At 40.3% G+C, this 12,542-nt stretch overlaps 1 protein-coding gene across 1 annotated transcript; it reads left to right on the top strand.

The window, feature by feature from the left end:
- Positions 1-2,655: 2,655 nt before the first annotated feature.
- Positions 2,656-8,972, top strand: atp1b3a (ATPase Na+/K+ transporting subunit beta 3a). The gene is made up of 7 exons (XM_031298074.2): positions 2,656-2,952; positions 4,693-4,821; positions 5,159-5,257; positions 6,079-6,272; positions 6,522-6,572; positions 7,149-7,235; positions 7,336-8,972. The coding sequence occupies exons 1-7, from the start codon at positions 2,841-2,843 to the stop codon at positions 7,501-7,503; spliced, it is 840 nt and encodes a 279-aa protein (XP_031153934.1). The 5' UTR covers positions 2,656-2,840; the 3' UTR covers positions 7,504-8,972.
- The last annotated feature ends 3,570 nt before the right edge of the window (positions 8,973-12,542 follow it).

Here is a 12,542-nt window from a genome sequence, read left to right on the forward strand (position 1 = left end):
GTGCTTTTTGTCACATCTCCATTTGGGAATTATTTGGAAAAGATTGTTTGTTGAAGTTAACTGTGAGAAGGATTTTTATCGGTATGTGTTGGGAATTTAAACATTTAGCCTTGCTGTAATAGCTGTCATAAATAAATAAAGAAATCTCACATTTTGCTATGGAGCATGCTCTGTGGATCAGGGATATAAATATTAACTGAACTGGCCTGAAACATACAGTAATTCGGATACATCAGAATGTGTATTTCTTGTCAATCTGTTGTGTATTCATTGTTAGTTAGTGTTTATTGTTGAATTGTTCCATGGGAGACAGCCACGTTGATGTCACATGAAAATGTTTTGACTCAAGTCTTTTTTTACGCGACCTGATGAACTCTGATGACAAAGTTACAAATACGATGAAATGCTAACAAATGACTAAAATGTAAACTGTGAATCTTATTCTAGATGTATTCTACTTGATGGGTATTATGTTTTTGCCTTTCCCAATATTGTAATATCAATTTTTTTTTTTTTTTTTAAAGGTATGTTGTGCAAAGTGACACTATACATAATGCAAACATGGATACCTCAGATCGTAAATACATTATATTTCTAACACTTGTACTTGATTGAGTTCTTGAATGGCAGATGTCCTCCCAAGCTGCTGGGAAATAACAAATTATACATTTGTGTGATTGTACAAAATTGCATTAAAATGTCAAGCATTTTGTAAGATGTGAAAGAGCTAGAATAAAATAAATGTAAATGATCAGCAGTTGCTTGTGGTGTGGTGAGTGTCTCGTTGCATACGTAGGTGTCACCGACACGGTGAGCGAACAGATGCTGCCTAAAGGTTTGATGGACTCTGGGGAAATGCCTTGCCTTGTCCTTGTCCTTGGGGAATCATCAGATACACAGGCTGTTGGGTGAGTGTAGGGATTGCTTCCCATCGATGTGACCAACCTCCCTGTGAGGGTTGCTATGGTAGCTTGCGGATGGAGTGAGAACAAATGGAGTGTGTTTTCCTGCCCATGGTGCTGGTATGGTGAAGGGGACACTAATTGAGTGCACGGAAAAGGGGGATTTCCTAAACAATGGGAGGATTGTGTGCTTGTCCTCTCAGAGGAAGAACAGAAGTTTTGTGTAGATCACGCAGATCCACACAGTATTAGCTTTCCTGCATCAATCCCCTGCTTCCTTCACCCAAACGCTTCCTCACTTCAACATGGGTAGTTTTTTTGCTAGTGGGCTTGGCTTGCAGTGGGGTGCATTCACAGAGAAAAATGTGCTGGAGTGGGTGAGACGGACAGGTCTAGCACACGACTCTCACACTAATCAGTCAAATGCTCTTTGTGTGTGTGTGTGTGTGTGGTGCCACATTGTTTGAGTGGTGGTGGACCCTGCCTTGCAACAAATTCAATCTGACAGTAGGAGCTAGATGCAATGTGACCACTACTCCAGTCCCCCTCCCCCATCCGAGCTGAACCCTGCATCAAGGGTCATTATATAACTTCCTCTTCTCCTTCCTCAGTCTCTGTGACACATTGGGATTGTTTAGCTGGAGTGTCAAGGGGTTGGAAGTTAAGCTTTTGTGTTTTTCTTTTTTTTTTTTTTTGGTCAGTGTCTTTTTTAGCCTCTCCCCCTGCTGCTTAAGCACCTAACTCCTCTCTCTCAGTTCAGTTAATCAGTCATTGGCACGACAGACATGTGTACACCCTGGCAAAACAGAGACTTGCATCAAATGAAATATATTTGCTGTGCACGTGAAGCTTATTTATGATAAATATAGAATAATGCTGGAATAAGATGGCATTTTTGCATTAGTGCCCAGGACAAAAAATATTCTAACTGTGACAAGCCTGTTTACAATCATGCACTCTCTTTCTCTCTCTCTCTCTCTCTCTCTCTCTCTCTCTCTCTCTCGCTCTCTCTCTCTCTCTTTTATACAAACACATTCCAGTTTCAGTAGTGGTTAATTGCCATAGCAACAAGGATTGGCAAATGCTACTAATATCTGCTCAACCAGTCATAGCATCCTCATAGGCTTCAAATAGGCTGATCACTGGCGTTAATGTGTGTGTGTGTGTGTGTGTGTGTGTGTGTGTGTGTGTGTGTGTGTGTGTGTGTGTGTGTGTGTGTGTGTGTGTTGATAAGCAGCAGTGCATCCATTGCTGTTAAAATACACTCTAGCCTTTTAGGACTGGTTTAGTGACTCAACGACTGGTACGCAGACGAGCTGGGACACACCAGGATGACATATAATAGTATTGTGATACCATAAATGGGAAGAATACCTGTAGTAGAACTATATTTTCCACAGACGCACTTAAATCCTTTGGTTTCACACTGAAAAAAAAGGCCCATTTCGGCGTTTTTCTTGCGTTTGCTGAAGGCCCCCACAGCCTGCAGACGCTTTACGGTCAAATGGAGATCCCAGGCTGCATGTTTCCAAACGCATGTAGCCATTATAATATAATTGATGATACGAAATGATAGTGTGTGAGCTCTATTTATAATGTGTGCGCGTAACGGTGCGTCTCTCCGCCATTGGCCAATGTACACCCATCTGGTCGCAGTGCATCAGCTGCCACGGCGGGGCTTGTGTGGACGTCACAGATTTTTTTTTCTTCTTCTTCTTCTCTTTCCTCACCTTCCCCTTCTCGTTATTTTTTTGTTCCAGCAGAGCATCTCTCTCCTTCGGCTCTCCCTCTCTCTCTCTCTCTACACCGCCCACTCCTCTCGCCGCCGCCTCGCCGGCTTCTTCGCCTCATTCCATCGCCCGCTGATCCTTTCTGCATTTTGTTAGGCAAGAAGAAACCGCGCATTTTGGATCCCCCCCAAAAAAAAGAATTCTCACCATGGCGAGCACCGAGGATAAATCGGCAAACAAGGAGATCACATCCAGCTGGAAGGACTCCTTCTACAACCCGAGGACCGGGGAGGTGATGGGTCGCACGGCCAGCAGCTGGGGTAAGGATCCCCGTTAGTGAACCAGTACATGGGCTTTGACATTCACGGGGCTCGGACCCAATCTGGTGTCTCCTTCTAACCATTTTCAAATCATTAAAAGATGTGTGCCTCTTGAATATATAGCCTAGTATGTATTTCTGTGCATGGATGAATTCAAATGACTGCCATATAGACATTGGCTTAGTCGAGGAGCCACCATTGGCCTACATGAAGGTGTAAAGGAGAAGCCTGTACCAAGACGAATGATGCTATCAAAGGTGTGCACCACGTCTCTTTGCTGCATAGGCAGAAATAACCAACCAGGCAAGGTGATGATCCATCATAGCAGGAGAGATTTCTTTTTTTGTATTTATATTCATCAGTTGCATAAATAAAAGGATTATCAGGAGATTGTAGTTACCCCCCATCATTACCTAATCATATGTGAGGAGTGTGCTACAGCATTCATGGGCTGTATATCCATAGCTGATCAGGCCATACATTTTATGTAATGACCCCCCCCCCCCCCCAGTTATTTCCAGAGTGAGGTGGTAACAGAGCAGCTAGCCTGGGCCCCTGGGCCCCTGTGCTGCTGTGCTGCTTTGCGGTGGGATGCTCCAGTGCAGTTGCATGGCCGCCCACATTAGCATGCCTGTCAAGGTCAAATGGGATTCCCTCTCTCCTCTTTCTCTTGCTTTCACGCACTAGGCAGGTGCATTGTGGGATACTGTTGGAGAGGAATGACAGAAAGGGGGGGGGGGGGATGTACAACAGGAAGCTGAGGGGTCCATCCCTTTTCCCTTTTTTTCCCCAATCAACTTAGAGGGCATTCGTGCTGTGCAAGCTGGATGCTGGTGAACCATTTTGAGTCAGATGTTCCCACAACTGTGGCTCCTTCTCTCCCGTCAGCATTGTGCAGCGTGCATTAAATGAGGCTTCAGATGCTCTCAGCACTGCAGTGTTAACCCTAAATGTGGTGTGATTTGAAACTCAGGGGCTCACTAGTGAGAAATAGCCTCTGATTTGTGCATTTTGTGCACTGCTTACAACTCATAGACATCTGAAATGTGACACGGGGCCCGGACTAAGCAATGATTTTTTTGTAAGAAACCACAAGCCAAAAAGGTTGGGAATCACTGATTTAATCTTCAATAATGCACATATATGTTTTTGTATGTGAATGTGAATGTGAATGCAAAATCTTAACTTGTATGACCCCCCCCACTTAAATGAATATATATATATATATATATATATATATATATATATATATATATATATATATATATATATACACAGTAGATGTAAAATGGATTTACATAAAACACAAGAATTTGAATTCCAAATTGTTCATGTGCTTTATAACTTGACAGAGAGAGACCAGACAGATTTTAGTGTGTTTTGGTAATCTTTCACCCCCCCCTCTCACCATAACTGTGGCTCCTCTTCTTCCCTCTGCATTGTGCATCAAATGAGGCTAAAGATGCTTTCAGCACTGCAGCGTCAGCCCTAAATCTGGTGTGATTTTGAAACTCAGGGGTCTCCAGTGAAAAATGGCCTCTCCGATTTGTGAGCAGCAATGGTTTCTCTCAAAGGGATCGTACACTCAAATGACAATTTCATAAGCCCGCAGATGAGGAACAACAGAAGGAATTTGTTCTTGTGTGTGGTCAAAAGCTCGTAATTAATTATACATGACCCCTCATTGTCTCTCATTATGTCTCTTTGCTATTCTAATTCTGTTCCTCTAACTTCCTCCAGCCCTCATCCTGTTGTTCTACCTGGTTTTCTACTGTTTCTTGGCCGGTATGTTCGCCCTGACCATGTGGGTGATGCTGCTCACTCTTGACGACTACGTGCCAAAGTACCGAGACCGCGTTCCCTATCCAGGTTTGTGTCCCTTAACCAAACAGCACATATGGGGAACAGGGCTTTTTAGATACTGAAACTGGCAGCATTTCTCTTTAGGGCATTCATTATTTATACTCGCACCAATGAGATGCTGTCATAATAATGTTCTACATTACAGCTCCATTTGGTATTGATCCATTTTGAAGTCTCTTCCTGTGAGATGTCAGCACTGGAGCTTGTTTGTTTAGGAAATGCTTTCTGCCCAGCTGTAATTCGAGACAAACCCGATGATGGCTTTGGTGCATTATAGTTTCCCCTGTCTGTGATCATTTGCTACTTTACTCTATGTTTACTTGACTTGATATCTTTGTTGCAGGGTTGGTGATTCGTCCAAATGCACTGGATATGTCGTTCAACAAATCCGACCCGCTCAAGTATGCAGAGTATGTCCAGCACCTGGAGACCTTCCTGCGAAGTAAGGGCACTTCTCCCTAAAAAAAAAAAAACAAACACTGAAATGTGAAAAGTGTGAAAAACTGAGAGAAATGAATGTTTAAACGCTAGGGTTGCACGATTCAGAAAATGTCACGATTCGATTCGATATCGATTTTTAGGCTCAAGATTCGATTCAAAAACGATTCACGGGCGCCCGGATAGCTCAGTTGGTAGAGCTGGCTCCCATATATAGAGGTTTACTCCTCGACGCAGCGGGCCCGTGTTCGACTCCGACCTGCGCCCCTTTGCTGATTATCATTCCCCCTCTCTCTCCCCTTTAATGTCTTCTGCTGTCCTATCCAAATAAAGGCTGAAAATGCCCAAAAACATAATCTTAAAAAAAAAACGATTCACAGTATGTAAATGTAGTTACTTTTCCCATGTGATTGCAGTAGACAATTTAAAAATACATATTCCATTTTTTTGGAATTCTATGAATTGATTTTGAATCGGTAGAGCTTAAATCACGATACGAATGTGAATCGATTTTTTTTGCACACCCCTATTAAACGAATTGAAAGCTGGCTGTATTAGAACAAATTCTGTGCTCCTTTTTCCCAATCATTCATTCCATTTACCTGGATGGATTTCTGTTCACCTTTCTCTTAGTTTTTCCTTATGCAACAGTTACTTTGTGTGTAGCATATATTTGCTTTTCTGTATTTATTGTTGATTTTATATTAATGTTTAATATGTTTGTTTGTTTTGTTTGTTTATGTATGCACCTTTCACCAAGGTAAATTCCACATAAGTGTACCTAGTGTGGTAATAAAACCTTGTCTGATTCTGATTCTCTCTCAGGATATAATGATACAGAGCAGGAGAAGAACGAGGACTGCCCTCGAGGGGAGTATTTCATGCAGGACGACACCGAGGACATGACAAAGAAGGCTTGCCGCTTCAAGAGGGGCTTCCTGAGTCTCTGCTCTGGACTCTCTGACACCAACTTTGGATATTCTGAGGGCAAACCCTGCATACTGCTGAAAATGAACAGGGTAACACTAATAATAAAATACGCTTTAAAAAAAATCACTTAACAAATGTACAATTTTGTCTTTTCACTTCTCTGTCTTTCAACCTTTTATTCCTTTTTTTCCAGACAGCGTCACATCTCCATTTGTTTACTCGCTTGCCGACAGCGCCCAAAATAAACGATTAATTTCTAATTTTTTTCCCCCACGCATGCAGCAGCCTTTCCAGTTTCCACACAGTCTCAACCTCTCCTGTTTTCCGTCACCTCATAGATCATTGGCCTGAAGCCTCGCGGGGATCCCTACATCAACTGCACAGTAAAAGTAAACACTTTTTCCTCCACATTATACTCTCCATGTTCTACTTGCTTGTATGTGTATTTTTTATTTTATTTCTTTCATTTAAAAAAAAGCCCTGATGACCATAACAGTGTCAATGTTTTCTTTCTGTTGATCTTTCATTTTTTTCCTTCTTTTTGTTTGTTTTGTGTCCGATTTCTTTCTGCATGCTGTCACTGACGGCTTTAGGGTAAGATAATATATGTAAATTATCAGGAAAAAAGGCCAGTAGGGGTGTTAACACATTTTTTATTATGTAACAAGTCATTATGCAGGTGCCTCTAAACCCATGCTAGTGCCATTTCCAAGTCATTGTAATCTAGTAGGTGCTATTTTCAGCCACAAATGTCCATTTGCAGATTACCGCGCAAAACACGTTATGTTTTCTCTACTTCATTTTATATCTCTTCACTAACAAACACAGGGCCATTGCTTTTCCTTTTTTTTCAAGTCCTGTCTCGTGATCTTGGAAAAAAATGTCTCATTTGCTACTAATTTAACATGAGGTGCATTTCATTACATGTCGAATTCACACTGACTAACACATGTTCTTCTGTGCAGAGAGACACCCCAATTCAAATGCAGTATTTCCCCAGCGAGGGGCGCATTGATAAGATGTATTTCCCCTACTACGGCAAGAAAGCCCATGTAAGTATTTAAACCCTGTTCAGATGGAGTCCGCTAACACCCTCTCCCTGGGTGCTGGTATTGGTGTTATTGACGGAAGGCTGTCTCTTCCCCGATGCAGGAGTCTTACGTCCAGCCCCTGGTGGCCGTGAAGCTGCTGCTCACCAAGGAGGACTACAACAAGGAGCTGACGGTGGAGTGCAGGGTGGAGGGCACCGACCTGCGCAACAACGACGAAAGGGATAAGTTCCTGGGCCGCGTCACCTTCAGGATCAAGGTGGTCGAGTAAAGGAGAAGACGGCCTGTGAAAAAAAAAAAAAAGCCAACCCGATGCAGAGGCTGCCCACGTTCGCTAAGGATTTATGTTTTAAAAATGAAATTATACGAGGAAGGAAGTGTCACAATACGTCACAAAGGCGGTATTTTTTGGGATGTGGCCAAACAGTTTGATGTAGATAGGAGAGCCAGATAGATGCAGATATTTGAATGTTGCTTTGCTGACACTTTCTGACCCTTCTTTCCTTCCTGATCTCGTCAAAGATCAAAGACCCAGGCTCTGCTCCGGACCCCATCCATCCTTTCATTCACCTGTTGCACTGATCCTTCTTCATTCAGTTTATCATTACATGTGTTTTTTGTTTTTTTTAGTATTGATGTGATTAGATAACTTATAGCTATTGCAACCAAGCCATTTGGAGCTGTTGTGTAATTGCGGATACTACTTTTATGTGTTTTTTTAATTATTTTTTTTAGATCTTTCTGCTGTCAGGAAGAGTGTTTATTCTCATCTCTGCAAACTGTATGAACGACTGTATATTATCGCTGGCGTTGAGAGGATTTTTATCTTGCTGTATAGTGTAATTGAGAAGGTAGAACATTTCCAAACACATCTCCAGAGTATTTCACATTATCACATTACAAAGACTTCATAGGAACGTACCTTGATAATCAAGTATAGCCACTGTATTCCTGTATATGAAATGCCAATTACAAAGTCCCTTTCTACATATAAATACATTGTGATCCTTACCATATTTAGGGAATTATAGATAGATCTTTGTGTTGTGGTCTGCGTAGCCACAACCCAGTCTTGTGCTATCTGTCTGTCTGTATGTCTGCCTGCATGTCCGTCTGTCTGTCTGTCTGTCTGTCCGTCCGTCTTCCTGTTTACTCACCTCTCCACTGCAATAGCCAACATGTGGGTGAGCCCTCCAGGACAAGATAAGTTGTCTCGCTCCACCTCGCCGGGTGCTGGGCTGGGTAGTGATGTTGGCTGAGGTGACACACACACACACACACACACACACACACACACAAGAAGGTACAGTGTAAAAAAAAAATGCTTTCAAGGCGGAGAGGCCCTGCAAAAACAAAAAGGTTCACTGTAAGTCTGAACTGTATATCTCTACGTGATCTGTATATCTATCTGGGTCTCAAAGATTGTTAAGTTTTCTCTCTTCTCTCAGCCTGTTGATCTGATTGTCTGCCAATCTATTACTCTTCTATGTATATGTATATACACACTATCTACCATATTTACTTCATTCACACTGTATTTTTGTCACAAAACACAATGTCTGTGCACTGTAAAGAAATAATTTAAGCAAAGATTTACAGGAAATTATCTTATTCAAAGCTATGTTTACACAGTCTTGAAAGGAACCCGCATTTGAAAGACCAACTTGTAACATCTCTTCAGGGTGCCTTAAGACCCGATGAAATAAATTGTGGAATAAAAGTGATTTTGAAGAAAAACAACCATTTCTCCTCTTTTTTTAAAACAATGTTTAATGTGTAGCTTTTGACAGTAATAATCAGTTACTTTACCATAAGTAAAGTCCTACTTCAGAATAAAAACATAGTAAGTATTACACGTATTACAGGTAGGGGTGCACCGATCTGATATTAAGATCGGATATCGGTCCTGATACTGACAAAATAGCTGGATCGGGGATTTGAAAAATTAACAGATCCACGGGCCGATCCAGTTTTGTAAGTTTTTTTCCGTGTATCGCATGCTGGAAGCGTTGAGTGTACAAATAAATAAGAATTCAATACATTACATCTATGTTATTTTGTCTTAGTAGTCTGGTGCCTTTAGTCTCAAAAATACTCAAGTGAAGTACAAGTACCTCAAAGTCCTGTTAGGAACAGTATTTGAGTATTTAAGTCACCCTTGTTAGTGTCCACAGCTGGTTTCTGTTGGACAAACAAAATACCTTTACATAATACACAAGAATTCTAATTCCAAATTGTCCATGGGATTTTTAACTTGACAGAGAGAGACCAGACAGATTGAGTGTCCTGGTAATATTTTGCCCTCAATCAGTAAGCGCTCAATCACATCCTCATCATAACTGTAGCACAAATGTGCAGCCACAGGAGGGAGTCAGAAACAAGACAGGCAGAGCAAGCTGTGTGAATATGTGGCTCCAACATGGTGCTGCATGGCAGAGGGACTGGGCACCGGCAGACTGAAAAGCATTTCACATTTCCCTTTTTCTGCCTCTTGTGGTTTTTCTAACTACACAAATCGATGTCTACAAATCAATGTAATTAAACGTGCCACTGGTTTCCACAGATCAGCCAGTGGGAAATGAGCTTAGGGGGTATGCTGAGATTTGCCTGGGTATAGTGAGCCTTTGGTTCTGACTTGTGTCAGGTACACGCCAGTATACTCGCCTGCATGTCTTCTTACACTTCTAATTATTTGTCTGAGGGGCAGCAGCAAAAAAAAAAAAAAATGGGCACCAGCTGCATGCGGTGGGCAAAAGTGTTAAGAAAGCTTTCCAGCATGTAGGCCATGTTTAAGGCACTGCATCATGCTTTCGCCATTGAATGGCACTCATTAGTGCTCCGCATCTCGGTTTCTCTACTGGAAGGGCCCTTTATCGTGTTTTGTCTACCATAGGCAGTGCCTGAAATGGGCCAATACTCACCAGTACTGAGTACCAGCACTTCTGATTTGTTCCCACAAGCACCCTTACTTCTAATTGTTATTAACAGTATTACTAATAGGCTAATATTATAGACTGTAAAGACAGTCTATGGCTGATATTTACACCAAAAAAGGGTGTGTATATATATATATATATATTTGACTGTGAGATTGACAGTTGAATCAGGATTCTTTAGACTGAATAGTCAAATATTTATATACACCCCTCACATTTTAGTAAATATTTCATTATATCTTTTAATGGGACAACACTGAAGAAATTACACTTTGCTACAATGTAAAGTATTAAGTGTACAGCTTGTATAACAGTGTAAATGTGCTGTCCCCTCAAAATAACTCAACACACAGCCATTAATGTCTAAACCGCTGGCAACAAAAGTGAGTACACCCCTATGTTAAATTCCCATAGAGGCAGGCAGATTTTTATTTTTAAAGGCCAGTTATTTCATGGATCCAGGATACTCTGCATCCTGATAAAGTTCCCTTGGCCTTTAGAATTAAAATAGCCCCACATCATCACACACCCTTCACCATACCTAGAGATTGGCATGGGGTACTTTCCATAAAATCATCTCTCAATGCAAATCAAAACAGCTATTAGGCTAACCGACATAAAACCATGCCAATCTCTAGGTATGGTGAAGGGTATGCGATGATGTGGGGCTATTTTAATTCCAAAGGCCAAGGGAACTTTATCAGGATGCATAGTATCCTGGATCCATGAAATAACTGGCCTTTAAAAATAAAAATCTGCCTGCCTCTATGGGAATTTAACATAGGGGTGTACTCACTTTTGTTGGCAGCAGTTTAGACATTAATGGCTGTGTGTTGAGTTATTTTGAGGGGGCAGCACATTTACACTGTTATACAAGCTGTACACTTAATACTTTACATTGTAGCAAAGTGTAATTTCTTCAGTGTTGTCCCATTAAAAGATATAACGAAATATTTACTAAAATGTGAGGGGTGTACTCACTTTTGTGAGATACTATATATATATATATATATATATATATATATATATATATATAATGGGTAATGTAGATATTGCATTAAAGATCAGCCATTTCTTTCTACAACAGATGAGAACCCTTTTGCAATTATGTAAGCACATAATGTCATCTGAAAACTAAATTTCTAAGTGACCCCAAACTTTTGACTGGTAGTGTATATGTAGAGGGCCCTCATGTGAGGAGAGCCCAAAAAGATGCTAGAATGTCACTTGGCAGTACCATTGAGATGCTTCAGTACCTGAGGGGATTTAAAGCTGATTCAAGCAAAGAAGGCGCAAAAATAACACTGGTTATCGCCTTACCAGCTAAGAGCTGAACTTGCCAATTTGGAGTGGCCTAGAGCACAGCCTGGCTGTATTCAGCATCCAGAAAGGGATTAATGCAGTTTATATTTTTAGTTTTTACTCCAGAGCCCTCAGCAGCGCTCTCTGTGGTTATATATAGCACACAGAACACGTGTGACATGGCACAGTTTGGGGCATTTTCTTATGCTGATGGTAACTTTTAAAGTGTTTCTAAGCCTTGAGACTACAACAAACATATTGAGACAAACACAGAAATATTCATAATCACAGAAAGGACACACATTTTAAAAGACATATTTTAATTTATTCAAATGATTCGAGATTCAGAGAAATTTCTGCTTTACATCTGACATTTCTAGAGTTGCAATTCCTTTCATGTTATATTTACAAGTACGTGTATCATATATGTATATATATATATATATATATATATATATATATATATATATATACATATACATATATATACATATATATATATATACATATATATATATACATATATATATATATACATATATATATATATATATACATACATATATATATATATACATATATATATATATATACATATATATATATACATATATATATATATATATATACATATATATATATATATATATATATATATATTTATATATTATTAACATTAACTGTAAAAACTCAACTCTGTCCAAGATCTGGAAATTTAAAAACATAAGCAGTTAATTACCCTGAGACAAGTAAACAAGAATAACAAGGATTTTCTTTGGAACTAACCCAAGTCTATATACTCAGCTTAATGACCACAACAGTGGAGTCTTTTTAAAAGAGCCCTGAAGTATCACAGTGTTTCAGGGCCGGGGACAGGGCAACCTGCACATTCCTGGTACAGGAATTTATTGTCAAACTCCTCCTAAATCTTCCTCCTTTATATGCAGCAGTCACCTGCTGTTACTGCACTCATTCCTTTATTCGGATCCCCATTAGCTGCTGACTATGTAGCAGCTACTCTTCCTGGGGTCCACATAAAACAATCACAACATATACAATATTTCTCCAATGC

The sequence above is a fragment of the Sander lucioperca genome, chromosome 9 (genome assembly GCF_008315115.2).
Source record: "Sander lucioperca isolate FBNREF2018 chromosome 9, SLUC_FBN_1.2, whole genome shotgun sequence".
In the NCBI taxonomy this organism is placed as follows: Eukaryota; Metazoa; Chordata; class Actinopteri; order Perciformes; family Percidae; genus Sander; species Sander lucioperca.